Source organism: Mauremys mutica, chromosome 5 (genome assembly GCF_020497125.1).
Source record: "Mauremys mutica isolate MM-2020 ecotype Southern chromosome 5, ASM2049712v1, whole genome shotgun sequence".
Classification (NCBI taxonomy): domain Eukaryota; kingdom Metazoa; phylum Chordata; order Testudines; family Geoemydidae; genus Mauremys; species Mauremys mutica.
In genome coordinates, this window is record NC_059076.1 from 140,961,716 (window position 1) to 140,989,681 (window position 27,966).

Below are 27,966 nucleotides of genomic sequence, written 5' to 3' on the forward strand. Positions count from 1 at the left end.
ATTTTTATGGAGCCTTGGATCCCGATAGAGTCCAGAAATTTAGACTCATACACAAGCTATGGGTAGGGAGCACAGCATCCACCTCTGAAATGCACCTGCAGCTCTGGGGTGGAACATAGCAGCTGTTTTACAGTGCACAGCAACTCTACACTCATGTTAAGGGCAGGAAGCGAAAACAACGGTCTCCTCCTAAAACAGGGAGAAGTGACTGGCAGGACGAACAGCAGTTACTGCAGGCGGAATTTGGGCCTGGCACCAGAGTTAATACTCTTATGAAGAATGCCAGCCTGGGCCTGTTTTTCCTGACCATGAATGGTCAGGATACTAGTTCTACTCTACATCTCACCTGCAAGATGATAACTCCACCAGCACCACACCAGTTTAGCACCCTGCTGTGGAATCTGGATTGTGAACTCAGCTAGAAAGTTGCTGGGTCCTGGAGGCTAGCTACGTCGCATCAGCTGCAGGACCAGGACGGTATTGCCAGATTGATCCGATTAACTGACTTGCATCTTACTTTAATAAAGGCTCTCAGGGCCAGATTCTGCTCTCAGACCGGCTTGTGTAAATCTGGAGTCACTCTGGTGTAAATCTGGAGTCACTTCATTGATTCAGGGATCACTTTAGTTTCACGATGGGGCAGCTGAGGGCAGAACTTGGCCATTAGTATGTGAATTGTGGCCTCCCCAAGATGTCCCCCAGCTGATCTAAGGATTAGCCAGTTCCCTAATCACAAAGAATTCCCCCTTGTGCCTTATCCCGGGACCTGTGGAAGGGAGGTCATACTTACACAGCACCCGCAGGGTGACAGCCGGAGAGGTGCTGCTGCCTCTCTTATTCTGGGCCTTACACTGGAAAGCGCCGGCGTCCCTGCTGCTCGCAGCTGGGAGGACCAGGGTGTTCTCGGAGCTCTCCTTCAGCCACCTGGCGTTCTTATACCAGGTGTAGCTGGTCCCTTCCTCTGCGCTTCGGGTGGCGACGCACGTCAGGGTGACTGCATCTCCTTCGCGCACCTCCGGGGAGGGACTGATCAACACTCTCGCCACTGAACGAGGGAGGGAAGGAAACACAGTGAAGCAGGGGAGTTAAATCTTTGTCATGGTAGGGCAGTGACCCAAGGTTTGCCCGCTGGGCCTCACATGAGCTGTGTGAGCCTGAGCAGCCTCCGTAGTCCCCGCTGGACACTGGCCCATGTTGCCAAGCCAAATATATGCTTTGGTGCTAAGGGCTGTGTGAGTCCCGTGATGTACGGCGAGATGTAATGAAGCCAGGGACATGAAATCAAGCCTCTAGTCCAGCTGCTGCGTGGAGAGTCAGCGCCCTGCTCTTGTTTGGGTTTGCCTATACCGCAGTATTATGGGCTTGGGAAAGGGGATAGGTTGAGGGTCTTTATTGTTTGCTGTTCTTTTTTACTGTGTCCGGTTTGGGGGAGGGCGGGAGAGGAGGAATGCAGGCCATTTATAAGACTGGCAGGATGGCTTTCAGCCTCTCCTACCACATTGGGATAGCTGGCCCAAAGGAGGAAGGGGGGTTGAAAAAAATCCTGTTGAAACTGTTTTTCAGCAGAAAAATTGCTTTTTTTTGGCAAAACAAAATATTCCACAAAAGAATTCTGGTTTCTGTGTGGAAAAAATGACTTTTTGTCACAAAACCCAAACACCCAAAACCAGAAAAGTTTTTGGCTTTTGGCTCAAAGCTGAAACACTGCAGTTTGGGAATCACTGCTGCAGTGCTTCATGGGAGTTGTAGTTCAGGTGCATACCGCCTGCACTCTTCTCTATGGGCTGACTAGTCAAACTACATTTGCCATGATGCACTACACCAGGGAGTCCCTTGATGCACCTGTGGTGGCTTAACAAGAAGGAAGCCATGGTGCATCATGGGAATTGTGGTTTGGCCTGGGATTCGGGACTATAGAGGAGAAAGGGAATATGAGGACCCTAAACTACAATTCCCATGAAGTACCATCACTGCATTTCCAAATTGAAATATTTTTGGTTTCCAGTTGAAATTTTTCTGTCACAAATTTGGGATTTTCAATATTTTGCTAAGAAGTCTAAAAATGTTGGTGAAAACTCAAAATTTCCAAAAAGGAAAAAAAAACCCTGAAAAACATTTTCTGATTAGCTCTATTAGAGAGGCTCCTGGCTTCTCCAATCAAAGAAACAATTTCCTTCCAGAGAGAGCTTAAAAACAAAGAGTCCTCGTAAAGATACACCAGGCCTATATGAAACTTCACAGAACTTCAGCACCGGAACAACACGCTCTCTTCATCCCGAGCGTCTGCATTACTAATCAGCTGTAGCTTCTTCAAGGCACAATCCAGAAGAGGGGAGAAAAGTGAGCTGAAATCAGCAGTCCCTGAGCTGTCTATAGTTACAGCTGGTCAAAAAAAAAAAATAACCAAAACATTTTCCCACTGCATAAATGGGATTTGTCAAAAAGGATTTTTTTGTTTTTGTTGTTTGTTGTGGGAAAATGTCATTTTCAATGGAATTTTTCAGGCAGAAACTTCTAACTGGAATTACATTTTTCAGTTTGTTCTCATTGAAATGTTTGTTTCATTTTGGTTTTCAAAAATCTAAAAATTACTTAAATTTTGAAACTATAGATTTTTTGGTTTTTCTCCTTTCTCCTCATTCCCTCCCTCTCACTGAATCCAACTGGATGAGCAAACTGGCAAGGTTGTTTCTCCCCCCCCCCCTCCCTCCACTTTACTCTTCTTTTTTCCCTTTTGCCGCTCTGTAACTGGTCTGAAACGGGAGAAGATCTGAAAAGTCACTGAGTGGAAAAAGGAAAAACAAGGAAAAGAAAAGGTATGGGGGGAGGGACATTATCCACATGATTTCACTGGCTGGCCAAAAGAAGGAAGAGAGATGAAATGTTGAAATGTGTTGAAAAAATATGTAATGAAAATTTTTGAAAAAATATGAAAAATGGGTCCAATTGTGCCACCAACTCTGAAACTTCAAAATGTTCAGTGAACTTGTTCTGTTTTGTCAGCCAGCTCTGCCTGTATCAGAACGTTAAATAGCATCTCCATAACTTCTTTATTGAGTGTAGGTCTGTGACTGGGTGTAACAGGCCCCCAGGTGATTTCTGGAGGGGTGTCAGGCGTAACTGGTTACCCAGCCCAGCTGGGGAGGAGACAGGTGCTCATAAAGGAAGGAGCACAGAGCAGAAGAAGGGAGGAGACCCGGGTGAGAGAGAGCTGAGAGTTTCCTTGGGCTAAAGGATGAGAGAAGCCTGGGAGCCAAAATCAGAGGGCCCAGAGCCAGGAGGAAACCTGGTGGCCGGGGGCAGTGAAGCTGGGGCCAGAGGCACATTGTCCCTAGAGGAGGTTGGGTGTTTCCTCTCTCTGGGAAGGGCCAGGGGGAGGCAGACTGAAGAAAGCCGCAGGAATGGAATTACTCCCTCCAAGGCACGGAGAGGCAGTCCTGAGGCGTCGGCGTTCCAGCAGAGAAAGGCGGCCCTGGGAGGACCGAGGGAGACGCCTGGGGCCAGCAGAGAGGCTGTGCTAAGTGCAGGCTGCAGGGAAGGAGAACGGACCAGGGTTCCCCTCCCAGCCCTGAGGAAGGGGCGTACATGCTTCCTGTCAGGACTGTTGAGCCCAGGGTGGGGCTGAAGACGGCGCCTCGAGGACAAGCTGAGCAATAGCACCCGAGGGGGCTGAGGAATCTCTTGTGTTGGGAGACAATTTGGAATGTTTTGTTGTACGTTTGTTACCCCAGCTGGGGAGAGACGTAAAGCGAGCTGGGCAGAGTCATGAGACGAGGCGTTGGCGGGGTGCGGATAGATGAGGAGGGCCTGCTAGGCTGCACCCAGACATGAGGGTGCCCCAGCAGTCAGCCGACCTTTCTGTAAGGCCTTAATCTAAGGATGGTGCAGCTATGGCAGAGTGGACAGTTGTGAAATGCTCCTCAAATGGAGTGACGAGAGAGACCCCATTGCCCAGGGTTTCCATTGTGAAGGTGGCAGAAGAATGTTGGTATTATTAAACATGATGCTCGGAGAAGGCGTCATGCCCAAAAATCTGTCCGGGGGCCTGGGAGACCCGATTGGTGGCAGCCCCTTACCCCGTGGGGTAATCACAAATCATTTACTCACTTTGGGCATGGAACAGCTTAGCAGCAGTCGCATTCCCGTATGCGTTGCTCGCCGTGCACTGGTATCGGCCGTCGTCCTCCGGCAGCACGTTCCGGATCTCCAGTTTCAAGGAGTTGCGGGAAGCTGTGATGCTGAGCCGCTGGCTGGGGGCCGCATGGGAGCTGGTGGTGGCGACGAGGGCCTCGTTGCGGTAAAGGGCCAGCACAGACAGGGGGTGGCTATCCACGGTGCAGTGAATGAGAGCCAGCTTTCCTTCCTGCGTCTCCTGGAACAAGGTGATTGCAAGGCCCCTAGGGGGATCTGTGCGGTGGAAGGGAGACAATGACAGAGCATTGGTGGTGTGATGAGCCAGGTATTGAAGAACCCAGGGGAGAGTTGGGGGGGGGGGAGGGAGGAATAACAACTGGTTTTATGATTAGAGCAAGAGGTTAAAAGGTGACGGCCAGATTAAAATCACCTAGCTTTAGAAAACAGATGTGCCTGCTGGGTTTTAATAGCATCCAGGAGATTTTAGAAATATTATAATTTTGGGGTTCCTTTTATTCCTTCCAGTTTTTGAGTCACTAGAGCACACTCAGGTCACGTTTACAAGCTTTTCTCCCCAGCTAGCAGTGCTAGAAACTTGCCCTTTAAAAGAAAAAAAAGAAAAAGAAAAGAAAAGAAAGCCGAGATTTTTTTTTTAACTTAATCCCTTGACTCCAGTAGTCGGGGCTTTAAGAACACTGCCAAGTCTCAGTGGCCTCACAGACACAGCCCTTTCCTGGGTTTCCCAATACATTGTAACTCGGGTCTGGGGTTTCATTGCTACACTAATAACTGGGATGACACTCCCAACTCCAGGCCAGCACACAGCTGTTAGGTGGGAATGGCTTCTGGACATTGCAGGCCTGGGCGGGATCCAGCCAGCACCCTACAGGTGAAAAGAGCTGTGGCCCAGATCCTCAGAGGCAACCAGGCACCTAACTCCCAGTGAAATCAATGGGAGTTGGGGGTAGGGTGGCCATATTTCTTAAAGTAAAAATGGGACAGCTGGGGGCTCGCCAGAGCTGCCTCCCCATGCGCCAGGGCTGGGGCTGACCCCTGGAGCGCCGCACTGCCTGCGGCCGGGGCTGAGCCCCGGGGCAGCAGCCGCTGCTCTCCGCTCTGCTTTGCAGCTGGGGCAAATGCTCACTTTTGGCAAACAAGTAGGGATGGCCAGGACAGAGCTGAAAAAGGGGACTGTCCTGGCCAAAATGGGACATACGGGGACCCTAGTTTAGGTGCCTAAATACCTTTGAGAATCTGGGCCTGTGTCCCTTTCCCAGGGCCCTGACCGGCCGTTTCCTCCAGGGGCGCTGGATCTTACTGTGACAGGGCCCAGTGGTTCTCAACCTATTTCCCACTGTGGACCATTTATGTGGCCCATGATGTGTTATGTGGGCCGCATGCAATACTACCTGTATGGCCCTGAGGATGTTACATGGGCCGCAGCCACGGCCGGCACAACCCATTAGGTGACCTAGGCAGTCGCCTAGGGCACTAACATTTGGGGAGCCGCGACCGCAGCGGTGGGACCTTCCGCCGCCTCTGTGGGGGGCGGCATTTTGGGGGCGGGACCTTCTGCCACCTAGGGTGGCAAAAAAGCTGGCGGCGCTCCTGGCTGCAGCTCTGTGCTGATAGGGCCACAGGTGGCCCACGGGCTGCAGGGTGAGAACCACTGGGGGAGACCCCAGCTCAGGTCAGGGAGGGAGAGCAAACTCCGTGAAGGAGAGACCTGGCTGGGCGCAGCCACTGACTAAACATGCTGCCTGCAGAGTGACTCCGGGACTATCGGTTTGGATTTGCTAGCACTGATGCTGCTGCTGTTGCTGAGTGAGGCTGCTGCAGGTAATCTCTGTCGGTTGCACCTGACCGGGGAGACAGCTGTGGTTGTGAGCCAAGGAGCAACCCGGTCACATTTACCCAAGTACCAGAACCCCATTAATGCTGCCAGCCTTGCTGCATCAAACCTCCCATGATCCCCTGGCAGATATTTCTGGGGCAGCTGATATTTCCTGGAGCAGGGACGGTTTCCCCAGTTTTTACTGACAAACATGTCAAGGCAAAACTCCCTAAATATTTATCTTCCTCATACCTGCAAAACTGTGATTTCCCCTTCCCCCCCTGCTGTATTACTCAGAGGCTGTCAAACTGGGGGAGGGGCCGCTCTGCCATGTCCCTGAAAGTCTCCTCGGTTCACCTTTCTGTCTCCCTTTGCTCCTCTGGTCTCCAGAGCCTGCCCTCGGTCTGTGAAGGTCAGGAGCTGTTTGCACTGAATGCACGTTTGCCACCTGCACACAACCGTACATGCTGCATTCAGTGCAGTAAACTGGATATCCTCCCCCGCCCCCACTCAGCTGCTTCTGCCGGGTTCTTTTTACTCTTGTAGGATTTTGTGGTTTGTGGTTTGCTTTGGTGGGGGTGGGGGGGTTAAGTTTAGAGAATGGTTGTTAGGTGTATCTGCCTCTCGCACCCCCTCTCTAAACTCCCTTGTAGAACTCCCCTGTTCACTAGCTCCTCTGGTCACTTAGGAGCTGGCTTTTTAAACCCCTCTTCTCCCTGAGCAGCCCACCCCCTCACCCCTCCCTCCCCCCGGCTCAGCACACAACCCCCCCTTAAATACCTTAACCCTTTAAAAACCTCAGATCAAGGTGCCCTGCAGTAGTAGGTGTGAGTTTTGTGCTACACTTACAGAACACGCTCAGGCTGATGGCCTGGGACATCTCACTCCCTTTGTCGTTCTGCACCTTGCACGAATAATAGCCGGTGTCGCTGCTGGTGACTTCGTGAAACACCAGGGAGCGGGCCGTGCCTTCCTTGAGCCAGACGTTGTTCTTGTACCAGGTGTAGCCGAGATTCTGGTTCTCCTCGCCGGGAATGCCGCACGTCAAAGTGACCATCTCGCCTTCCTGTATCTCTGCAGAAGGGTTCACCGAGACCACGGCAGCTGAAGGAGATGACAGCAGATTGAGTCAGAGAGATTAAGACTAGACGGGACCACCAGATCATCCAGGCTGACCTTCTGTATAGAAGAGGCCACTAAGCACCACCCAGCCACCCCCTAGCAAGCCTATCCACCAGAATTAGACCAAAAAGTTACAGCTCTTGGGATACTCAATTACTTTGTGCCACGGGCAGAGATTGGGGGGGAAGGAGATGTACCAGGGCTCCAGTCCCCTGCAGTGGCAGGAAACTGAATATGTGAGAGACACCCACATGATCCTAGCAAATAACCTGCGCCCAGGATGGGGTGAAGCCAGATTTCAAAGGCGACTGATCTTCGAGTTTCAAGACATGAATGGGACACCCTCTGGGTTGAAGAAGACTCCCCGCCCCATCTCTCCAGGATGCAAGAGTGAAGGGGGAGAAAGACTGGGTTTGTGATTAAAGCACTGCACTAGGACTTGGGAACTTTGGGATTCAATTTCTACCACACTGGCAGACTTGCCGTGTTTGGGCAAGTCATTTAGTCACTCTGTGCCTCAGTTTCCCCATCTGTAAAACAGAGCTAGCAGTACTTCCTTATCCCAAAGGGTAGATTCAGTAGTGCTTGTGAGGCACTCGGACATGAGGGTGATCAATCAAGCTGAGTAGGAAACCATTTTCCCATCTTATAAAATAAATCAGAGAGACTGAAAAATGTTCCTGTCCAGAAGTGGGACGAAAAGTCAAAATCTCAAATTTTTGTGAATGCAAAAAAAAATTGGTTTGGGTCAATGGCATGTTTCAGTTTGATTTTGACCTTTTTTTTCTTTAACTATTTTTTTAGGCAAAATTGACTAACATTTCTAAACAAAAAGTCATTTTGACTTGAAAAGTGGAAACATTAAAATGTCAAAACCGGCCAACTTGACAATTTCAAAAAAGTTTTCTGATCATTTTTTGAGTCGGGAGAGACCTTGAAACCCGACCCTGCTTTCCAAACTGTTTGGGTTTTGACAAATCAGCATTTAAAAAAAAACATTCCTTGAAGAATTCCCAGCCCGCTCTAATGACAAATACTGAGGCAGACAGTCAGTTGCAGTAGGGTGGAGGGAACGTTATTGTTTTGCTGAAGCATCCACCTTTGGCCGTCCTGGCCTAGACGGAGGACTGGTTTTATTTCTTTACTGCACATGGTCCCCATGAAGCATTGGTGCTACAGTGCTATTGGCTGGTGATTCATCTGAGGCCCCCGTCCCCCATACTTACAAAAAACATAGAGAACAACGGCTTCCGCCACCCCGGTGCCGACGGAATTTTCCGCTTCACAGTGGTATGGGCCATAATCTTCGCGAGCAACGCTCTGGAGGGTCAGAATCTGTTGGCTCCCCCGCAAGGCGGTCCCGCCCTTGTACCACTTGTAGGTGGTGACCTCGGGGAAGGTGCTGTTCACGCTGCACGTGAGAGACACAGCGTCGCCCACCCGGATGTTCTTTGTGGAGGGGTGGATTACCACTTTTGCGCCTTTCGGGGAATCTGCGGGGGAGTCAGCGGAAGAAAGGACACGCAATGAATGGAGGTGGCATCCAGTGGGCACCACCACAGCCAGGAATCGCTGGCTGAGGCTGAAGCCAGCGGTCCCAACTTAGGGAAGTCAGGTTAGCTCAGAGGCGTTCGTCGCTGTCTCCAGTCTGGTCCGTGCTGCTCGTGACCCTCTGACAGCTCTTCTCTCTGTGGTCTCTTGGAAATGATCATAGAATCATAGAATTCAAGACCAGAAGGGACCATTATGATCATCTAGTCTGACCTCCTGCAAGATGCAGGCCACATAAGCCGATCCACCCACTCCTTAAGCAAGCGACCCCTGCCCCATGCTTCGGAGGAAGGCGAAAAACCTCCAGGGCCACTGCCAATCTACCCTGGAGGAAAATTCCTTCCCGACCCCAAATATGGCGGTCAGCTGAACCCCGAGCATGCGGGCAAGACTCTCCAGCTATACCCTATAGAAAAAGGCTAACAATATCCTATCATTGACCCATTGTACTAATTACCAGTGTGGCACTTAATTGACCTATTGACTAAGCCCGTTATCCTATCATACCATCTCCTCCATAAACTTATCCAGCTTAATCTTAAAGTCATGGAGGTCCTTCGCCCCCACTGTTTCCCTCGGTAGGCTGTTCCAGAATTGCACTCCTCTGATGGTTAGAAACCTTCGTCTAATTTCAAGCCTAAATTTCCTGACTGACAATTTGTATCCGTTTGTCCTCGTGTCCACATTAGCACTGAGCTGAAATAATTCCTCTCCTTCCCTGGTATTTATCCCTCTGATATATTTAAAGAGTGCAATCATATCTCCTCTTATCCTTCTTTTGGTTAAGGAAAACAAACCGAGCTCCTCAAGTCTCCTTTCATACGACAGGCTTTCCATTCCTCGGATCATTCTAGTGGCCCTTCTTTGTACCCGTTCCAGTTTGAGTTCATCCTTCTTAAACATGGGAGACCAAAACTGCACACAATACTCCAAATGAGGTCTCACCAACGCCTTATATAACGGGACTAGCACCTCCTTATCTCTACTAGAAATACCTCGCCTAATGCATCCCAAGACCGCATTAGCTTTTTTAACGGCCACATCACATTGCCTACTCATAGTCATCCTACGATCAACCAGGACTCCTAGGTCCTTCTCCTCCTCCGTTACTTCCAACTGGTGCGTCCCCAACTTATAACTAAAGTTCTTGTTAGTCATCCCTAAATGCATAACCTTACACTTCTCACTATTGAATTTCATCCTGTTACTAATACTCCAGTTTACAAGGTCATCCAAATCTCCCTGGAGGATATCCCGATCCTTTTCCGAATTGGCAATACCTCCCAACTTGGTGTCATCCGCAAACTTTATCAGCCCACTCCTACTTTTGGTTCCGAGGTCAGCGATAAATAGATTAAATAAAATCGGACCCAAAACCGAACCTTGAGGAACTCCACTGGTAACCCCCCTCCAACCCGACAGTTCCCCCTTCAATACGACCCTCTGCAGTCTCCCCTTTAACCAGCTCCTTATCCACCTCTGGATTTTCATTTCGATCCCCATCTTTTCCAATTTAACCAGTAATTCCTCATGCGGTACCGTATCAAACGCCTTACTGAAATCAAGATATATTAGATCCACCGCATTTCCCTTGTCTAAAAAATCTGTTACTTTCTCAAAGAAGGAGATCAGGTTGGTTTGGCATGATCTACCTTTCGTAAAACCATGCTGTAATTTGTCCCAGTTGCCATTGACCTCATGCTCCGTAACCACTCTCTCCTTTAAAATTTTTTCCATGACTTTGCATACTACAGATGTTAAACTAACAGGCCTGTAGTTACCTGGGTCACTTTTTTTCCCCTTCTTGAATATAGGAACTATATTAGCTATTCTCCAGTCAAACGGTACAACCCCTGAGTTTAGAGATTTATTAAAAATCATCGCTAACGGGCTTGCAATTTCACTCGCCAATTCCCTTAATATTCTAGGATGAAGATTATCCGGGCCCCCCGATTTACTTCCGTTTAGCTGTTCAAGTTTGGCTTCCACCTCAGATACCGTAATGTCTACCCCCATATCTTCATTCCCATCAGTCCCTCTACCACTAGTCCTTAGCCCTTCATTAGCCTCATTAAAGACCGAGGCAAAATATTCATTCAGATATTGTGCCATTCCAAGATTATCCCTAATCTCTACTCCGTTTAAAGTTTTAAGCGGTCCCATTTCTTCCTTCTTGGTTTTCTTCCTATTTATATGGCTAAAAAATCTTTTGCTATTGGTTTTAATCCCCTTCGCTAGGTCCATCTCCACCCGGCTCTTTGCCTTTCTCACTGCTTCCCTACATCCCCTGACCTCAATAAGGTAGGTTTCTTTGCTGATCCCTCCCATTTTCCACTCCTTGTACGCTTTCTGTTTTTTCTTAATCACCCCTCTAAGACGCTTGCTCATCCAGCTCGGTCTAAAACTGCTACCTACGAGCCGTTTTCCCTTTCTCAGGATACATGCCTCTGACAACTCCTGCAACTTCAACCTGAAGTAACCCCAGGCATCATCTGCCTTTAAATCCCTGTCCTGCACAAGTCCTGCATCTTGGCAGGGGGTTAGACTAGATGCCCTTGCGGTCCCTTCTCACCCTACGGGTCTAGGAGTCTGTATATCCAACACATCCCTACAGGGCACAAGACCCCCCACCTCAGCTAGCCCCCTTGCCAGTGTCAGAGACCAAAGCCTGAGTGGGCAAAAGGACCTGAACCAGCTTCTCATCCTTAGAGATGGTTCCCTGCAAGTCAGGAAGCCAGATCCAGGACTTAGGGCTGCTTCCTAACCACGGTCCCTGGGCAGCATAGCCTGGGGCTTCTCTGCTTTCGGAAAAGGAGGCAGCTCTGCAGGTAGAAGCTGGAAAGGTCTTGGCCCATGGTCAAGCTAATGGCATGGGCAGGAGGTGGCTGCTGGCATGAGTCTGTGAGCAGAAGAACAGGGCATCCTGGGTAGAGTTCTCGGGCTGAAAAGTGTGTGCGGGAAGCGGTCTGCGCTCCATGGATCACTGGAGTTCGTCGACACATGGCGGGGTCTGGCTACCAGCTATCTCAGCATCCCCATCGGGGCTGGGAGGAGAGTCCCGTTTGCCAGGCAGACGGTGGGTGGGGAGGAAGGGCTGGGCACGCTGCACAGGGGCCGTGCTGAGAGGAAAGTGGGGAGCTGTCATGAGCCGGTGGTGGGTGGAGAAGGAAGAAGTGATATTAGAAGGGCAGCTGGCAGTTGGCCTTAATGAGAAACGTTTCTGGAGCTGACAGTAGCACCACCAAGTGGTAAGAGGCAGCCTGCCTTCCACTCCCGCGCTCTGCCAGCGATAGCATGCAGATGTCTAACTCTGCAGGTTGTCAGACCTCTGCATCCTCTCACTTGCATCCACAATTAATTGCACCCAGCATCAAATCAACCAGAGGAGGTTTTTTTCCCCAAGTGTGGCTCTATAAGACACAAGACCCAATTCGCTCCCCACAGGAATGCAGCTGCCTCTGGGGTGGAACAGGGCAGCTGCTGAAGCAGCACCCAGCACTGCCACAGAGCAGGATAGGGCTGCAAGGCGAGAAGAAGTCTTTGTTCAGTGAAAATCACAGAGGAGAATTTAGGGAAGCCAGATGTCCGTTGGAATCTGGCCATGAATTTCTGGCCGGGTGTCAGAGATCACATGGCAGAACTGGAAGCATCGTGGGCTGGAAAGACGTGACTTGGGCAATGCAGAAACAGAGGCCGTAGCTGCTGGTCCTCGCTCCAGTCAGCAAGGGCAGTGTTTGAAAAGCAGCACTACTCACATTTCACCCTCAGAGCGATTTCCCCGTTTGCCTGCTTGGAGCCAACAGACACTTCGCAGAACAGTTTTTTGGAATGGTCCTGCCACGACAAGGAGGTAACGAGGGTCTGCTGGCTGAGCACTCCAGTGGTGTCCAGTTGCACTGTCCCAGTCACGGTCGAGAGCAGGGCATTGTAGCCCCTCCACTGCAGAGCGGTGCCATCGTATGGGCAGGCATATGGACTGGAGCAGGTGAAGTTCACTCTCATACCCTCCCTTAGATCTTCCGGGGCAGCAATGGCTGGGCTGGTGGGGGCATCTAGGGATGGAAAGAACAGAGATTCTGGGGAATCTGCGATGGGATAATAGCGATTCCAGTTTATTCCTCAATCACGGCACGGTACCCTTGGACATTCATGGCAGCAGTGGGGATAGAACTCAGCTGCTGCACAAGCACTTGAGCTACAGGAGACTCACCCGTGGCTGGCAGCACTACAGGGCCCATGACACACAGTGGAGTAGTTGTGATTTTTACACGCTCTGGCTAGCTCATCTCCATACTCACCGGTAACCGTCACCATCACCCCACGCAGGTCTGACCACCGGTCGCCCTGGTTGATCTCGAACCTGAAGTTGTACTTGCCGCTGTCCTCACTCCTCACGCCCCTCAGCAGCAGGGTGCAGTTGTGCCCGGCCAGGTCGCCCAGCAGCTCGGTCCGGCCCTGGAACCTGCCATCGACCTCGCTGGGAGTGGCCGAATGGTAAATCACAATGCGCTGGCTATCGTAATCCTTGTACCAGATGGCCACAATGCTGCCCGTGGAGGTCACTGTGCTGGGGTAGCTGAAGGTGCAGGGTATCAGGACGCAGGAGTCCTTTACACTGTGCAGGCTTAGGGGGTAGCTGACGCCCCACGAGCCAAAGGCTGTATTAGACAGAGGGGAACAGAGAGAGGGGGAGGGGAACAGACAGAGGGAGCAAGGCACAAGCAGAAACCTCAGTCAGGACAGAGCTAATCTGCTGACTCCATCAGCAACATGCTTCTCTCCTCTCCGCCAGCCAGCGGGGCCTGGCTCCTGGGCAGAGCTCTCTTCCCTTCTGGCCTTGCTCCTGATCTGTTGTGTCTGTGTGTGGAGCTGGGGAGAGGGGGAAGGGGCTTAAGCATCTCACTTAGGCCCAGATTTTCAGAAGTGCCGACCAGATGCAATTCCCATTAAAGTCAATGAACCCAACTGGTCTCTGGGGTAACTCCATTCAAGTTGGTGGAGTCATCCCAGAGCAGAATTTGTCCTATTGCGAGCAGCTGGTGCATGTCACCACTGTAAATTGGGCCCTCAAGCTGGGCATCCAAAATCAGGGGCCATGCTGGAAATTTGGGCTGCTGTCTTAGTGCCTCAGTTTACCTGCGTGTAAAATGGGGATAATGCTGCACTGCCTGTGTTCTGTGTCCGAGGCATCACCGAAATACAAATAAATAATGTCACCTGCTGCCAAGGGATTGGCCAATTGGTTTTTGTACCGTGACTTAGGACCAGTAAATGCTCAGTGTCTGATCCTACTCCCACTCCTACTGGTGTAAAACAGGAGCGTGCACTGCCCTGGGAGAATATACAGGGGTCGGTTAGAGATTGCTCCTGAACCTAGGAGAGAGAATCCTCCAGGCTCTGGGTAAGAACATAAGAACAACCAGACTGGGTCAGACCAGTGGTCCATCTAGCCCAGTGTCCTGTCTGCTGAAAGTGGCCAGTGCCAGGTATTCAGAGGGAATGAACAGAACAGGTAATCAAGTGATCCATCCCTGTCGCCCATTCCCAGGTTCTGTCAAACAAAGGGTAGTGACCCCCGGAGCATGGGGTTGAATCCCTGCCCATCTTGGCTAATAGCCATTGATGGACCTATCCTCCATGAACTTATCTAGTTCTTTTCTGACCCCTGCTTCACAACATCCCCTGGCAATGAGTTCCACAGGTTGACTGTGTGTTGTGTGAAGAAGAACTTCCTTTCGTTTGTTTTAAACCTGCTGCCTATTAATGTCATTGGGTGACCCCTAGTTCTTGTGTTATGTGAAGGAGAAAACAACACTTCCTTATTCACTTTCTCCACACCAGTCATGATTGTATAGACCTCAGTCATACCCCGTCTTAGTTGTCTCTTTTCCAAGCTGAACAGTCCCAGTCTTTTGAATCTCTCCTCATACGGAAGCCGTTCCATACCCCTAATCATTTTTGTTCCCCTTCTCTGAACCTTTTCGTATTCTAATATAGGGGTTTTTTTGAGATGGGCCGACCAGAACTGCATGCAGTATTCAAGGTGCAGGTGTACCATGGATTTATGTAGTGACATTGTGATATTTTCTGTCTTATTCTCTATCCATTTCCTAATGGTACAAACCCTTTGCCATGCTGAAGGGAGGCAGTGGAGGGAGTGTTGCATGCAGGCAGAAGCTAATAGAACGCCACTGATCATTATTATTAGGATTAAACATGGCACCGTACCTTGCTGGGCATGACTGGCCAGGAAGAGAAGCTGAAATAAGATGGGCATGACAGCTCCCACTGGATAACGTTATGGGAGATCCTGGTGGAAGAGAAAAGAGGATCATGCAATAAGCTCTTGCAGGATGGTTAGTCTTTATAGTAAGTGTTTGGAAAAGGAAGCTGTGCTGGCGAAAGGAGCTGAGTCAAAGGCCCTGCAGACTAGAGGCCTCTGTTTAACCAAAGATCTGAGGCAGGATGAGTAGCAGTAGAGCAGGCTTCCTCCATATTGACCTGCCAATGTGCTGCAACCCAAACCAGGGTGGAAGATGAGTGCAGTCTGCACGGCCCAGCGAGTCCTTGGCTCCTCTGCTCGGACCGGTGGTCATTTACAGCTAGGCATCGGGCCGGGACCCTGCTCATCTCACCTAGATTATGCTGAGCGTCCATCAGATGAAAACAGCTTTTGATTGCTATGGGATAAACTTCGCTCTCAACTGAACCAGTATCACGGTGAAATAACCCCACGGTTATTGGTGTTACTTGCTGACTCCTTTGGTGTTACTCCGGATTCACACTAGTGCAGCTAGTGCACCCGATTCTGTACAGTGATGTGGTTGCTGCTGCAAAAACATGTACCTGGTTCCCCATGGTTCAGGGACAGGGGCATGGGACATTGGGATGAGCATAGCCTATCTCCATAGCATTGTTAAACCAGACACCTCTACAGAAAGTGTTGGTTGGAGACCCCGTCTAGTTGCCTGCTGGTTGGAGATGATCCACTCTTGATTGGATAACCCACTAGTTCTGGGCAGCCAATGAGAGACCTTAGACAAAACCACCATTCTGCTTGGCTTGTTTGGAAGCTCTGATGTCTCTGGGTTAAGGACTCCAGCTGTGGGACCATGTCCTGGCCCCACAGACTCAGACACTGGGAATATTTAGATCTTTTTATTTTTTTGGAAGGGGAGGGGATAAGAAGGCTGCTCCCCCCCAGTCCCCAAAAAGTCAAAGACATCCCTTCAAACTCTTCACTATGTGGTAACCTACAGCTGATTGTGGGGAAAGGAAGAAAGCCCATAGCTGAGATTAAAAACTCCCAGATTAACAGGAAAATTTGCAAGCCAACTTGGCAAGACTGAGGCCCAAATATCTTCTGCAAAGCGTGTGGGCACTGGGCATGCCTGTGTACAAGTGTAAATGCATGTCTGGATTTTCCAGGTGTCATCTCTCAGCATCCTCTGCCTGGGAGCAAGGGCACTTGGGTTCAGCCAGGTGAGCCCAGCTCAGACCTACACAATGGCTTGATGGGGCAATGCAGAGAGTTTATGTGGTGTTCGGTAGCAGAGGGTCATGGGATGTCCCCGAGCTGGGTGCAAGCCCCACCATTACATTGGGCCCCCTGTTTGGAGGCGTTCAGATCCGGAGTGTTGGTGCAGATTGCAACGACAGATGAGATCCAAGATCTGGATCCAAATTTCCCTGCAGCTCAGCTCCAGGATTCTGGTTTGGCCATGTGTAGAGATCAGCTCCAGGCTGATTAAATGAGCATCCACCCCCAAACTGCCCTGAAGTGCAGGGGAGTGGCGATGGGCCCTTTGTGGAGATAAGGGATATGGTGGACCTGACATAACCCCTCTGTGAGTGAAGAGAAGCCTGAGAGTCTGGAAGGACACTGAGTATAGACAGATGATAGTCACGGTGTATTCCATCGCAGAGAGTCTTGAATAGCAGCCTCCTTGTGGATGAGAAGAGACCCACCCCTCGGTGTCAATCCAGTGTCAATCTAGAGTAGCCCTGTTGGAGTCAGTGGAGTTATTCCACCATGACACTGGCGGAGCCAGAGCAAAATTTTCCCCACAGTGGCCAGTTTTGATCTGATGGACGTTCAGCATAAGCTCGGTGAAACCACAGCATGGGCAGAAGGTGAGAGGCTATCTATTGGCCCTCTCCTGTTGAACATACTGTGGGGATGGGATCCCCAGCTGTAAGCCCTTCTAGGCAGGAACCATGCCATGGGAAATGTCTGTGGTAGGAGCCCAGTGTATAAAGGGTGCTATCGGGGAGGCTGTGTATCAGTGACTCTCAGCCTGAGGCTCTTCAATGTGTCTCCTGCGGCTCTTTGCAGTACGTGATATTAAAACACTGTGTGATGTAACTAGTAACCAATCGAAGTTATTAACCAATCAGGATGCTTTTACGATGTTATTAACCAATGAAGTTATTAACTTGCACTAAGTTATTAATTTCAGAGGAGCAGCCGTGTTAGTCTGTATCAGCAAAAAGAACGAGGAGTCCTTGTGGCACCTTAGGGACTAACACATTTATTTGGGCATGTTATTAATGTATTTGCTGTGAGAATAATAGATACAGAATAATACACTAACTGTTTCCCTGGCATACTGTTTAAATCTGACTAGCGCTCTAGTAAACGAATCAGTGAATTCACACTATCGTTTCGGCAACGCTGATCACTAATTTGGCTCCGGAACCACTGAGGTCGGAGTATCACTGGTGTATGTAGTTAGTCTGTCAAAAGAGCACCACCTAGTGCATGCAAGAAGAATAGCACCTGTTGTGTTACTCCTAAGTTTGTAGGTCCAACCGTAGAAATGTAGGGGTGGAAGCAGGGCCGGCTCCAGGCACCAGCTTAGCAAGCAGGTGCTTGGGGCGGCCACTCCGGAGAGGGGAGGCACGTCCAGCTATTCAGCGGTCAGAGCAAAGGACCTCCCGCTGAATTGCCGCAGATCGCGATCGCGGCTTTCTTTTTTTTTTTTTTGGTTGCTTGGGGCAGCAAAACCCCTGGAGCCGGCTGTGGGTGGAAGGGGCCTAGAGAGCACAGTTGCCAACTTTGATGCGGTAAATAAGTTGGCAACTGTGTCAAAATCAATATGTCAAAAATCAAGCTAATCCCATTTCAAAACAAGGCCAAAACAGGACAATCCCTAAAAACTCCAACACTCTGTGTGACTAGATTCCTCCTGGTCTGCAGTGTGGAAGTAGAGAAAGAACTGACAAGGATTTGAAGGGGATTTCAATGCATGACAGTCTCTTAGCAAGAGTCAGGCTAGCTGTAACCCTAATAACGTGAGACTTGTAGAAGCGAGGAGTGTGTGAGGCGAGTGGTAAAGAACTGTGGGAGAAGTTGTTGCCACCTTGTGTCGATAAATATGGACTGTAGACTGGAGTCTAAATAGAAGTGAGAAAAATAAGATACCAAGATGACCTATGTATAAACAAAATGCAGCTGTTGCTTATTAGTGTATGTAACAAAAGGTATAAACGCTGCTATAATTGTTTACCTGTAGAGAGACCTGCCTAGAAGGGGGAAACCCTGTGTCCTAGTGCACTCTCTCCCTCTATGCAATTGCTTGCGAAATAAAGTATCTGACTTTGCTGCACCCAACCAGAAAGTGAGAACTGTGTTTTTCTCCGACAGCAGCCTGGGACTGTGGTGCGCCCGCTGTGCACCCCTGACTCTCTCCCTCCCTTGCCTCTGCTTGCCGGAAGCTGATCCAAAAAAAAGACGCTACAAGCCCAACAGGCTACAAGCTAAAAACAAGCCAACAAGCAACTCACAAGCCAGTTAAGCCAAAAACAAGCCCGATTTCTGCGTTTTTTCGTGGGTTTGGTATGTCTGCTAGACAGGTCTAGTCCAGCCCCTTGGGCTGAGGCAGGACCCAGATGTTGTTGGGGGAAGGATGTTCTAGCAGTTAGGTGAGTTAGTCTGACATGGGAGAGCTAGGTGCAAGTCCCTGCTTTGCCTCCCGTTTCCTGTGTTGTGGGGATAGATACAGAAAGGAAGGAGGTGAGATGTTCAGAGGCCATGGTAATGGAAGCAGTATCAGTCCTGTAGCTAGATTAGTCTACATGGCAAATGGCCTCCTGTGGGCCGCTACCATCGAATACCCTCCCCTCTGGGACCCTACCAAAGACAGACCCCGAGATCGTCAGTGAAGGCTTTTATGTGTTGTGCAGGCTAACCGCTTGCAGGGGACAAGAACGCAAGCTTCCACCCAGTGCTTGAAAAATGCAGCTGGTCAAAAATGTTACCAATTTTCACACTTTTTATTATTTTTTTCTGGAAAATTTTCATGATTTTTTTTTTATTTTATTTTTTGCAGGCCAGAAATTTCCAAAAATGTGAAATTTTGATGAACACTTTTGCAACAAATTTCACAACTGTTTCCCAACAGTGTCTGCATTTCCCAGCTATCTCCAGTGTGCAAACTTGCAGTGCTTGGGTTGGGAAGAGCCCATTCCCATTATCACTTTGTTCTCCTGGGGCTCCCATCTACAAAATGGTCCACTCTTTCCTGGATCTAGCAAGTCTCAATGGAAGATCCCCTCCAGCACATGGCATCCCACTGGGAACTGCATGCTCAGGTCCTAGGGCTGTCCATGTTTGCCCCAACTTGGCTCCAAAGATATCCAGCAAATTACAGAACTAAAACAGGTTGGTGGTGTGCCAGAGAGCCTAAAATAACTGCTAAACTCTGGTGACTGCAAGCCTTCAGGGCTGAGAAGGAAGTTAACATCCCCGTGTCTCTCTGCAATGTCCCATCTGTTTCCTGGGGTCACTTTTCCACACATGGTTCCCCACTAAGTTTCGTTTCTCCTGCACTTCTGCCCTGGTTTCACAGTTTTGTTGTCACTGTGTGAAGTGATGGATCCTGGACAGAGGTGAAAGTAAGCCGGTCCGGTCCAGGCCGGTGTACCGGCAAGAGCCAGTATGCCATGCTGGACCGCACTGGTTTCCACAGCAGGATTAAAGGGCAGCACAGAGCCCTTTAAATCCCAGCAGCGGCTCCAGCGGCCAGGCTGGGGCCGGGATTTAAAGGGCTCAGAGCTCCTCGCGGCTGCAGGCAGCCCAGAGCACTTTAAATCCCGGCCCCAGCGCGGCAAAGCTCCGGGTTCCCCCCGGCGGCCGGAGCCCCGGGCCCTTTAATTTGCCCCTGAGCCCCGGGGGGCTCCCAGCCACCTCTTCAGCTGAGAGCCTCTGGTTGATTTAAAGGCCCTGGGTCTCCCAGCCACAGCTGGTGCCCCAGGGCCTTTAAATCTTGAGAGGCCCCACCTCTTCTGGATGAGGCCACGCCCCCCTCAGGACTCCGGCAGTAGTGGTAAGTCCCGTAAGTGACTTTCACCCCTGATCCTGGATCAGGTTTCTGAGGCACACCCCAGGCCTGGGGTATGTAGTGAGAGGAGCTGTTTCTGACATTCAGATCTGGATGTGGGTTTGAACATGCCCAAGGTTCCGGGGTTTTTCGACCTGGGGTTCTGGTTCTGACCCATCTCTAGTTTTGATGGCTGTGATCCAGGGGATTAGTCTGAGATGCAGGAGACCTGGGCACTACTCCTAGTTCTGCCAATAACGTTCTGTGTGACCCTGGACAATTCCCTTGACCTCTGCTTCCTGCCTTCTCTTTAGTTTTACACCTAGTGCTTGCTTCTATAGTGCTTTTCATCCAAAGCTCTAAAGGCTCTTTACAAAGGAGGGCAGTGCCAATATTCCCATTTTACAGATGGGGAAACTGAGGCACAGACTTGCCTGAGGTCACCCAGCAGACCAGCAACAGAACCCTGGTCTCCTGAGTTCCAAGCCAGGCTCTGTCCACTGGACTGCACAGCCTTAGATTATGAGCTGTCTGGGGCAGGGACTGTCTCTCTGTTTGAGTCTGTGCGGCGCCCCGCACAATGGGCCCCGATCTGGGTTAGGGTCTCTTGGTGCTGCTGTGACATAATAGAGACTGGCCAATGCAAACCCACAGGTCCGAGCCTGATTTGATAGGTGGAGCTCTTCTCTCTGGCCGAGCTCAGGGCGCTGCTAGCAGTTGCTATGCTGCTGGAGGTGCGGTGATTGGAGAGGATGTGAAACCTCGGTTTCCCTGATCTCTCGTGGCCGTTACAGGTCACAGGGCATGTTCACCAGCAAAGTCTTGGTGATCTGACCACGTTCTAGTGCGGGATCATGGCTACAGGGCTGGGCACGGAGTAAGAAGGAGGGCTGGTTGGAAACGTTCTGTCAAAATTGGGTTTTGATGGAAAATTGGGGTTTTCAACTAACCAGACTGGGCGGGGCGGGAAGAGTGTGTGTGTTGGTGTGGGGGAGGGTGTCTGCTTTCCAGGGAAAACTAAAAATCTGGGCTCTGGAAAAACATCCATTTTGGAAATGCTGTTGCAGTGCATCCTGGGGGTTGTAGTTCAGGTGCCTCGCTTCCCCATTCACCTCTATGGGATGGGTTCCCCAGCTGGACTACGTCTGCCATGATGCATCACTATGGCCCTGGAGCCCCCGGGGAGGTGAGTATGACTGACCCGCTCCCAGGCAGCCCATTCCTTCGGGAGAGGGGGCGCTGCCGGTTCTCAGCCCCACGCCTGAGCCAGTCGTGGGCTGAGCAGCCAGTCTCCAAGCTGCTCTGTGGTTTATGAGGCAATGACTAGCCAGTGGTCTCCTGGGTCACACCGAGGACCTGACCCAAAGCGCAGCGAAGTCATTGGAAAGACCCCCTACCCCAATGCCCTCAATGGGCTCTAGACTGGATCCTGAGCTGGGACCCTCTGGCAACAGCTCCCCTCCCACCGACCAAGTAAAGGGCTCCCCAGGGGAGAACAGCAGGGAGGTGCAAACCATATCTACAGTCGCCCAAAGACTGGCTTCCTAAAGGTGGCAGATACTCAGGTCATTTGAAAATTGTCCAGTGCCCATCCCTGCAGCAGGGAGTCCCACAGGTTCGTCACACCTTGCATATAGAAGTTGGATGCCAGATGCCCTCTCGGCTGATGCACCTGGCGTTGAACCTGGAACGTCTAGAGCTAAAAAGCATGAGCTAAAGGCTAAGCCGGTGCAGTCACTCATCACCGCTAGCTATTGGCATGGGAGGGGGCACCTGTAACACCCACTCCCCGGTGGATTACAGCAAATCAGTTTCATTGCCTTTTAAATTCACCAAGCTCCCTCCTGTCCAATCATCCGCCCTGGTCTCACTGTCCAGCTGGCCAAGCAGTGCCCTCAACAATGCAACAAAGAGACAACCTGGTTTTTTTGGAAGAGGGCAGAAGGATGAGCCTGATTTTCGACAGGATCCTATATTGAGTCAGACAGGGGAGGACCCATCTCCTTCCTTCCGCATCTGGGGACACTTCCTCTCCATGGTCCTGGCAAAGATGCCCAGTGGGCCTGTCATTGGATGCACATAGACCAGGGGTGGGCAGACTATGGCCTGCGGGATTTGGATCCAGCCTGCAGGATTGCCAGCCCCATGGTGCAGTGGGGCTAGGACAGGCTCCCTGCCTGCCTTGGCCCCCCGCCACTGCCAGAAGAAGCCAGCACCATGTCCCTGCAGCCCCGGGGGCAGAGGGCTCCATGCGCTTCACACACCAGCAGGCAGGGGCGGCTCCAGGCAAGGTTGCCTTCCGCGGGGACGGCAGGCAGGTTGCCTTCCGCGGCTTGCCTGCGGAGGGTCTGCTGGTCCCGCGGCTTCGGCGGACCTCCCGCAGGCACGCCGCCGAGTCCGCGGGACCGGGGACCTCCCGCAGGCGCGCCGCCGAGTCCGCGGGACCGGGGACCTCCCGCAGGTGCCCCGCTGAATCCGCGGGACCGGGGACCTCCCGCAGGCGCCCCGCTGAATCCGCGGGACCGGGGACCTCCCGCAGGCGCCCCGCTGAATCCGCGGGACCGGGGACCTCCCGCAGGCGCGCCGCCGAATCCGCGGGACCGGGGACCTCCCGCAGGCACGACGCTGAATCCGCGGGACCGGGGACCTCCCGCAGGCGCCCCGCTGAATCCGCGGGACCGGGGACCTCCCGCAGGTGCCCCGCTGAATCCGCGGGACAGGGACCTCCCGCAGGCACGCCGCCGAATCCGCGGGACCGGGGACCTCCCGCAGGCACCCCGCCGAATCCGCGGGACCGGGGACCTCCCGCAGGCGCCCCGCTGAATCCGCGGGACCGGGGACCTCCCGCAGGCGCCCCGCTGAATCCGCGGGACTGGGAACCTCCCGCAGGTGCCCCGCTGAGTCCGCGGGACCGGGGACCTCCCGCAGGCGCCCCGCTGAATCCGCGGGACAGGGACCTCCCGCAGGCACGACGCTGAATCCGCGGGACCGGGGACCTCCCGCAGGCGCCCCGCTGAATCCGCGGGACCGGGGACCTCCCGCAGGCGCCCCGCTGAATCCGCGGGACCGGGGACCTCCCGCAGGCGCCCCGCTGAGTCCGCTGGACCGGGGACCTCCCGCAGGCGCCCCGCTGAATCCGCGGGACCGGGGACCTCCCGCAGGCGCCCCGCTGAATCCGCGGGACCGGGGACCTCCCGCAGGCGCCCCGCTGAATCCGCGGGACTGGGGACCTCCCGCAGGCGCCCCGCTGAATCCGCGGGACTGGGAACCTCCCGCAGGTGCCCCGCTGAGTCCGCGGGACCGGGGACCTCCCGCAGGCGCCCCGATGAATCCGCGGGAGAGGGACCTCCCGCAGGCACGACGCTGAATCCGCGGGACCGGGGACCTCCCGCAGGCGCCCCGCTGAATCCGCGGGACCGGGGACCTCCCGCAGGCGCCCCGCTGAATCCGCGGGACCGGGGACCTCCCGCAGGCGCCCCGCTGAGTCCGCTGGACCGGGGACCTCCCGCAGGTGCGCCGCTGAATCCGCGGGACCGGGGACCTCCCGCAGGCGCCCCGCTGAATCCGCGGGACCGGGGACCTCCCGCAGGCGCCCCGCTGAATCCGCGGGACCGGGGACCTCCCGCAGGCGCGCCGCCGAATCCGCGGGACCGGGGACCTCCCGCAGGCGCCCCGCTGAGTCCGCGGGACCGGGGACCTCCCGCAGGCGCCCCGCTGAATCCACGGGACAGGGACCTCCCGCAGGCACGACGCTGAATCCGCGGGACCGGGGACCTCCCGCAGGCGCGCCGCTGAATCCGCGGGACCGGGGACCTCCCGCAGGCGCCCCGCTGAGTCCGCGGGACCGGGGACCTCCCGCAGGCGCCCCGCTGAGTCCGCGGGACCGGGGACCTCCCGCAGGCATGACGCTGAGTCCGCGGGACCAGGGACCTCCCGCAAGCGCCCCGCTGAATCCGCGGGACAGGGATCTCCCGCAGGCGCGCCGCTGAATCCGCGGGACAGGGACCTCCCGCAGGCACGACGCTGAATCCGCGGGACCGGGGACCTCCCGCAGGCAAGCCGCTGAAGGCAGCCTGCCTGCCGTGCTTGGGGCTGCAAAATGCCTAGAGCCGCCCCTGCCAGCAGGCACCACCCCCCACAGCTCCCATTGGCCAGGAATGGGGAACTGCTGCCAATGGGAGCTTCGGAGGAGGTACCCGCAGGCGAGGGCAGCACGCGGAACTCCCGGGGGCCATGGGGACATGGTGCTGGCTGCTTCCGGGAGCGGCGCGGGGCCAGGGCAGGCAGGGAGCCTGCCTTAACCCTGCTGTGCGCCGCTGCCACCCCAGAGCTGCTCAAGGTAAGCGGCGCTGGGCCGGAGCCCGCACCCCAAACCCCTCCTGCACCCTGTACCCCATCCCCTGCTGCACCCCTCTTTCACCCCAATCCCCTGTCCTGAACCCCCTCCCACAACCGTCCCTGCACCCCAACCCCCTGCCCTGAGCCCCCTCCCACACCCCTCCCTGCACCCCAACCCCCTGCCCTGAGCCCCTTCCTGTGCCCCACACCCCTCCCACACCCCAACCCCCTGTCCTGAGCCCCTTCCTGTGCCCCACACTCCTCCCACACCCCAACCCCCTGCCCTAGCCCTTCATTCATGGCCCTGGATGCAATTTCCTCACCCGGATGTGGCCCTCGGGCCAAAAAGTTTGCTCCCCCGTGACCTAGACCTGCAGAGGCAGCCAAGGTATCAGGGGCCAGGGGACGTGCTCCGCTCTGGGGAAGGTGGCACCCAGCTGCTGACTCTCTTGCCCCAGGCTCTACTCCTGGGCCTGGTGTCATTTGCTCTACGAGCTCCCCAGAAGGTGCGCATCTCCCTGCCCCGTACAAAGCCAATAGCTAACCAGACCCTTCCCACTCGCCTGGCTACATCCAGGGCCATCCTCACTGAGCCAGCCCCTGGCGGGGGGGGGGGGGGTTGTGGGCTCCCCACCGACCTTCCCGCGTCCCACCAGTGTGCTGTAGTCCTGCAGGTGTCTGTGTGGGGTGGGGTCCCTTACCCGCCCCAGATGTCTGCCCCACCCCTCACATCCTTTCCAGAGGCCTGTGTCATCTAACCACAATCTCATGTCTTATCGACGCCTTTCTTTGGCTCTGGCTCCAGCCTGGAACGCCACATCTGGTCCCGTCCCCTGGTGGGGCAGGAGGAGGCCGTTTGGGTTTGAACCCCTGGGTCTGATCCCAACCCTGGGGTTTTGGTTCTGGATCAGGGCTGGGAGCCTGTTTCCTGGGTCTGGGTTGGGTGGGAGGTGGAAATCACATCTTGTTTGAGTTCTGCACTAGCAGATCCAAACCTGAGCCTACGCCATATCCAGATGTGAATGCCATCCCCTCAGCTCAGCTCTGGGTGGGATCTGTATTGTCCTGGAATCTATGCATCTACCCCGGCAGCGAGGTACCAGTCAGCATCCAATCTGTCAAGATGGCCACGGCGCATTTTAAACCCCCTTTACCCAGGCAACCAGCCCCGAGACCCAGGTGTGTCCCCTGCCTTTGCCACTCAGGACACTACATCCCCCGCAGCCAGGGGTCTCAGGCATGGCCTGGAGAAGCAGGAAATGTTACCTTCTCGTGGAATGGTCCCCAGGAGAGAGCTGCTCCCTTCGGAAATCCCCAGCCAGAGGACCAGAGCCCCGGACCTAGGAGATGGCGTCTGCCCACGCTGGCTCCAGGAGAGCTATTTAATCCCAGAGCTGGAGAAGAATCCAGGAGAGCGTGTCACTTCCCCTTGCTGGGTTTGTAATGACTCTGGTTTGGGGGAAGTGGCTGATGCCGTCAGCTGTTTTGTTACTTTCGCCCTTTGCATATTTAGCAATATTTTAATGCAGGGATCGGGATGGTACCCGTGTGATGGCCTTGGCAAGCACCCAACCTCCCCTTGGCCACAGCAGGGCTTGCATGGCTCCAGACTGGCCCCGCTGTGCCCAGAGGAGATTGAGCAGAGGCAGTTCCAGCTTCCAGGCTGGAGGGGTGGCGTGTGAACTGGCCGTGTGGCACATGCCAAATTTCTTGGTCTTCCTAACGAGCCCCATCACTATCTGAGCACCACGCACTTCAGTGGCTTTATCCTCACAACCCCCCTGGGAGGTAGGGCACTGCTATTCCTCCCATTGTACAGAGGGGAAACTGAGGCACAGAGCCGGTCAGTGACTTGCCCAAAGTCACACAGGAAATCTCCTCTTGCCACTGGACCATCCCTTGTCTCTGTCAGTGGCCCCTAGACACTGTTGTGGCTGCATTCACACACACGTACCTCTCCTTAGATTCCATCAGACGCACTTAGATGCAGTTATACCCCCGTCCTGTCCCAGCTCTCGGCATGGCTGCAGCCCCAGGAAACTACTAAGCACTAACTCGGCTAAGGGAAGAGTGCTCAATATACACCTGGTCACTGCAATTCAAGGAGCCTTTTTGGCAGGGCGAATTAGACATGGGGGTTAGACTAGATGACCCTGGCGGTCCCTTCTAACCCTATGGTATGATTCTGCGTGTTGGGCTCCGTCAGAGAGGAGCATGACATGCCCAGCACAGGGTCCTGGTGAGAGAGGTGGGGGCTGATCCCCTGGGCCTATGGTCTTTCCTGGGGGGTAGCAGGTCACTCCATGGTCAGGGGCAGTTGTTTCTCCTTGCTCTTTGATGCGCCTGTATTCCCCCTCCATGGTTCACCAAGGGCACTCACTTCCGGCTTCTGGTTCCCAGCCGGCACCTCTCCTGGATGGAGCTCCGCATCTCCCTCCCTTCTGACCGGGTATTTTAAAGCGGAACACCTCCCTGCCTTGCGCCGTGATATCCCCAGCAAGCCAGACTGCTGCCTGTGCTTTGCTTTCTCTTTGAGGGTTATACTCAGCGTATCGCCCACAGCTGCAAGTTACAGCCCAACGGCTTCTAAGCAAGCACATTCGTTCGTATGGTAAAAGCACTGCAGAGAAAGCATATTGAAACAATAAAAGAACCCACACACGTGCCAGAAAGCTCCCCCAAGGTCACCCCCAAACCCAGCCTAGGGTATAGCAGGTATTAGTCCTTCCAAACCTACCCCTGGGTTTTCCCCATTCATCCGACTTAGATCCGGAACCAGGGCAGACTGGGCAGATCGGCTGTCTCTTCATACAGCTCAGGCCTTTGGTCTTGGCCTTTGGTAACAGCTGATTGGCAGACAATGACCATCTCCTCAGAGCGTAGCTTCAATAGGCTGGGTTTTCGCATACCTGGAGAAGGGGAATTGGCATTAACTTCTCCTGCGGGATTCCCTAGGAAATCCACATACTACTGGACTCTATGGCTCCACTTCACTTCTAAATCCAGTGCAAATAGGGTGGGTGTCTGGGAAATCCCCCTTTTCAAGCCCCAAGCCGTAGCAAGTAACTTACAACATCTTGGGCAGCTCCTCTGCTTGGCGTCGGGTGTGAATCAAACCTGAGTCAGCTGACTTCACGGGCCAGGAGTGCTGAACCAGCATTAAAAGGAGAAGCTGCTGGCTCCAGAGCTTGATGTGAAAATCCAGAGTTAGGATATTCATTTATTAAACGATAATGAATGAAGCTGCATCCCAGGACCGCAGAGGCCAGGAGCGATGCTGTTCCTGACTTTAGGACGGCAGTGTGGTCTAGTGGGCGGTGCCCTGGCTTGGCATTCAGAACACCCAAGTTCCATTTTTGGTTCTGTTACTGCTCTGCTCTGTGACCTTGCATAAATCTCTTAATTTGTCTCTGCCTGTGGTTCCCCGCATTCCTCTGCATTTGTTGAGACTGTGATCTTTCTGGGGCAGGGACTGTCCCTTACACTGTGTTTGCACAACATCCCGTGCAGGAGGGGGAGGACGATCTCAGCTGAGCTGCAGTCTTGCATGATTGTCTTGCAAGATTTCAGGGCAGCTGGGGTCTGAACTTGATCCCTGTTCATAATCTTCATTCTCCAGGGGCTCTCAATCCTGAACCACAAACTACAGCCAGGCTGCAGCCAAAC

General features: G+C 53.4%; 1 protein-coding gene across 1 annotated transcript in view; it reads right to left on the bottom strand.

Moving 5' to 3' along the window:
- The window catches only part of SIGLEC1 (sialic acid binding Ig like lectin 1), a 51,579-nt gene extending 24,149 nt beyond the window's left edge, over positions 1 to 27,430 (bottom strand). Inside the window, exons 1-9 of the mRNA XM_045019674.1 lie at positions 27,372 to 27,430; positions 27,038 to 27,209; positions 14,870 to 14,951; positions 12,940 to 13,299; positions 12,397 to 12,693; positions 8,317 to 8,583; positions 6,818 to 7,072; positions 4,108 to 4,407; positions 791 to 1,045 (exon numbers count right to left, since the gene is read on the bottom strand). Of these exons, the coding sequence (XP_044875609.1) occupies positions 791 to 1,045; positions 4,108 to 4,407; positions 6,818 to 7,072; positions 8,317 to 8,583; positions 12,397 to 12,693; positions 12,940 to 13,299; positions 14,870 to 14,918 (1,783 nt within the window). The 5' untranslated portion in view covers positions 14,919 to 14,951; positions 27,038 to 27,209; positions 27,372 to 27,430. The remainder of the gene's footprint in view (positions 1 to 790; positions 1,046 to 4,107; positions 4,408 to 6,817; positions 7,073 to 8,316; positions 8,584 to 12,396; positions 12,694 to 12,939; positions 13,300 to 14,869; positions 14,952 to 27,037; positions 27,210 to 27,371) is intronic.
- Between the last annotated feature and the right edge of the window lie 536 nt (positions 27,431 to 27,966).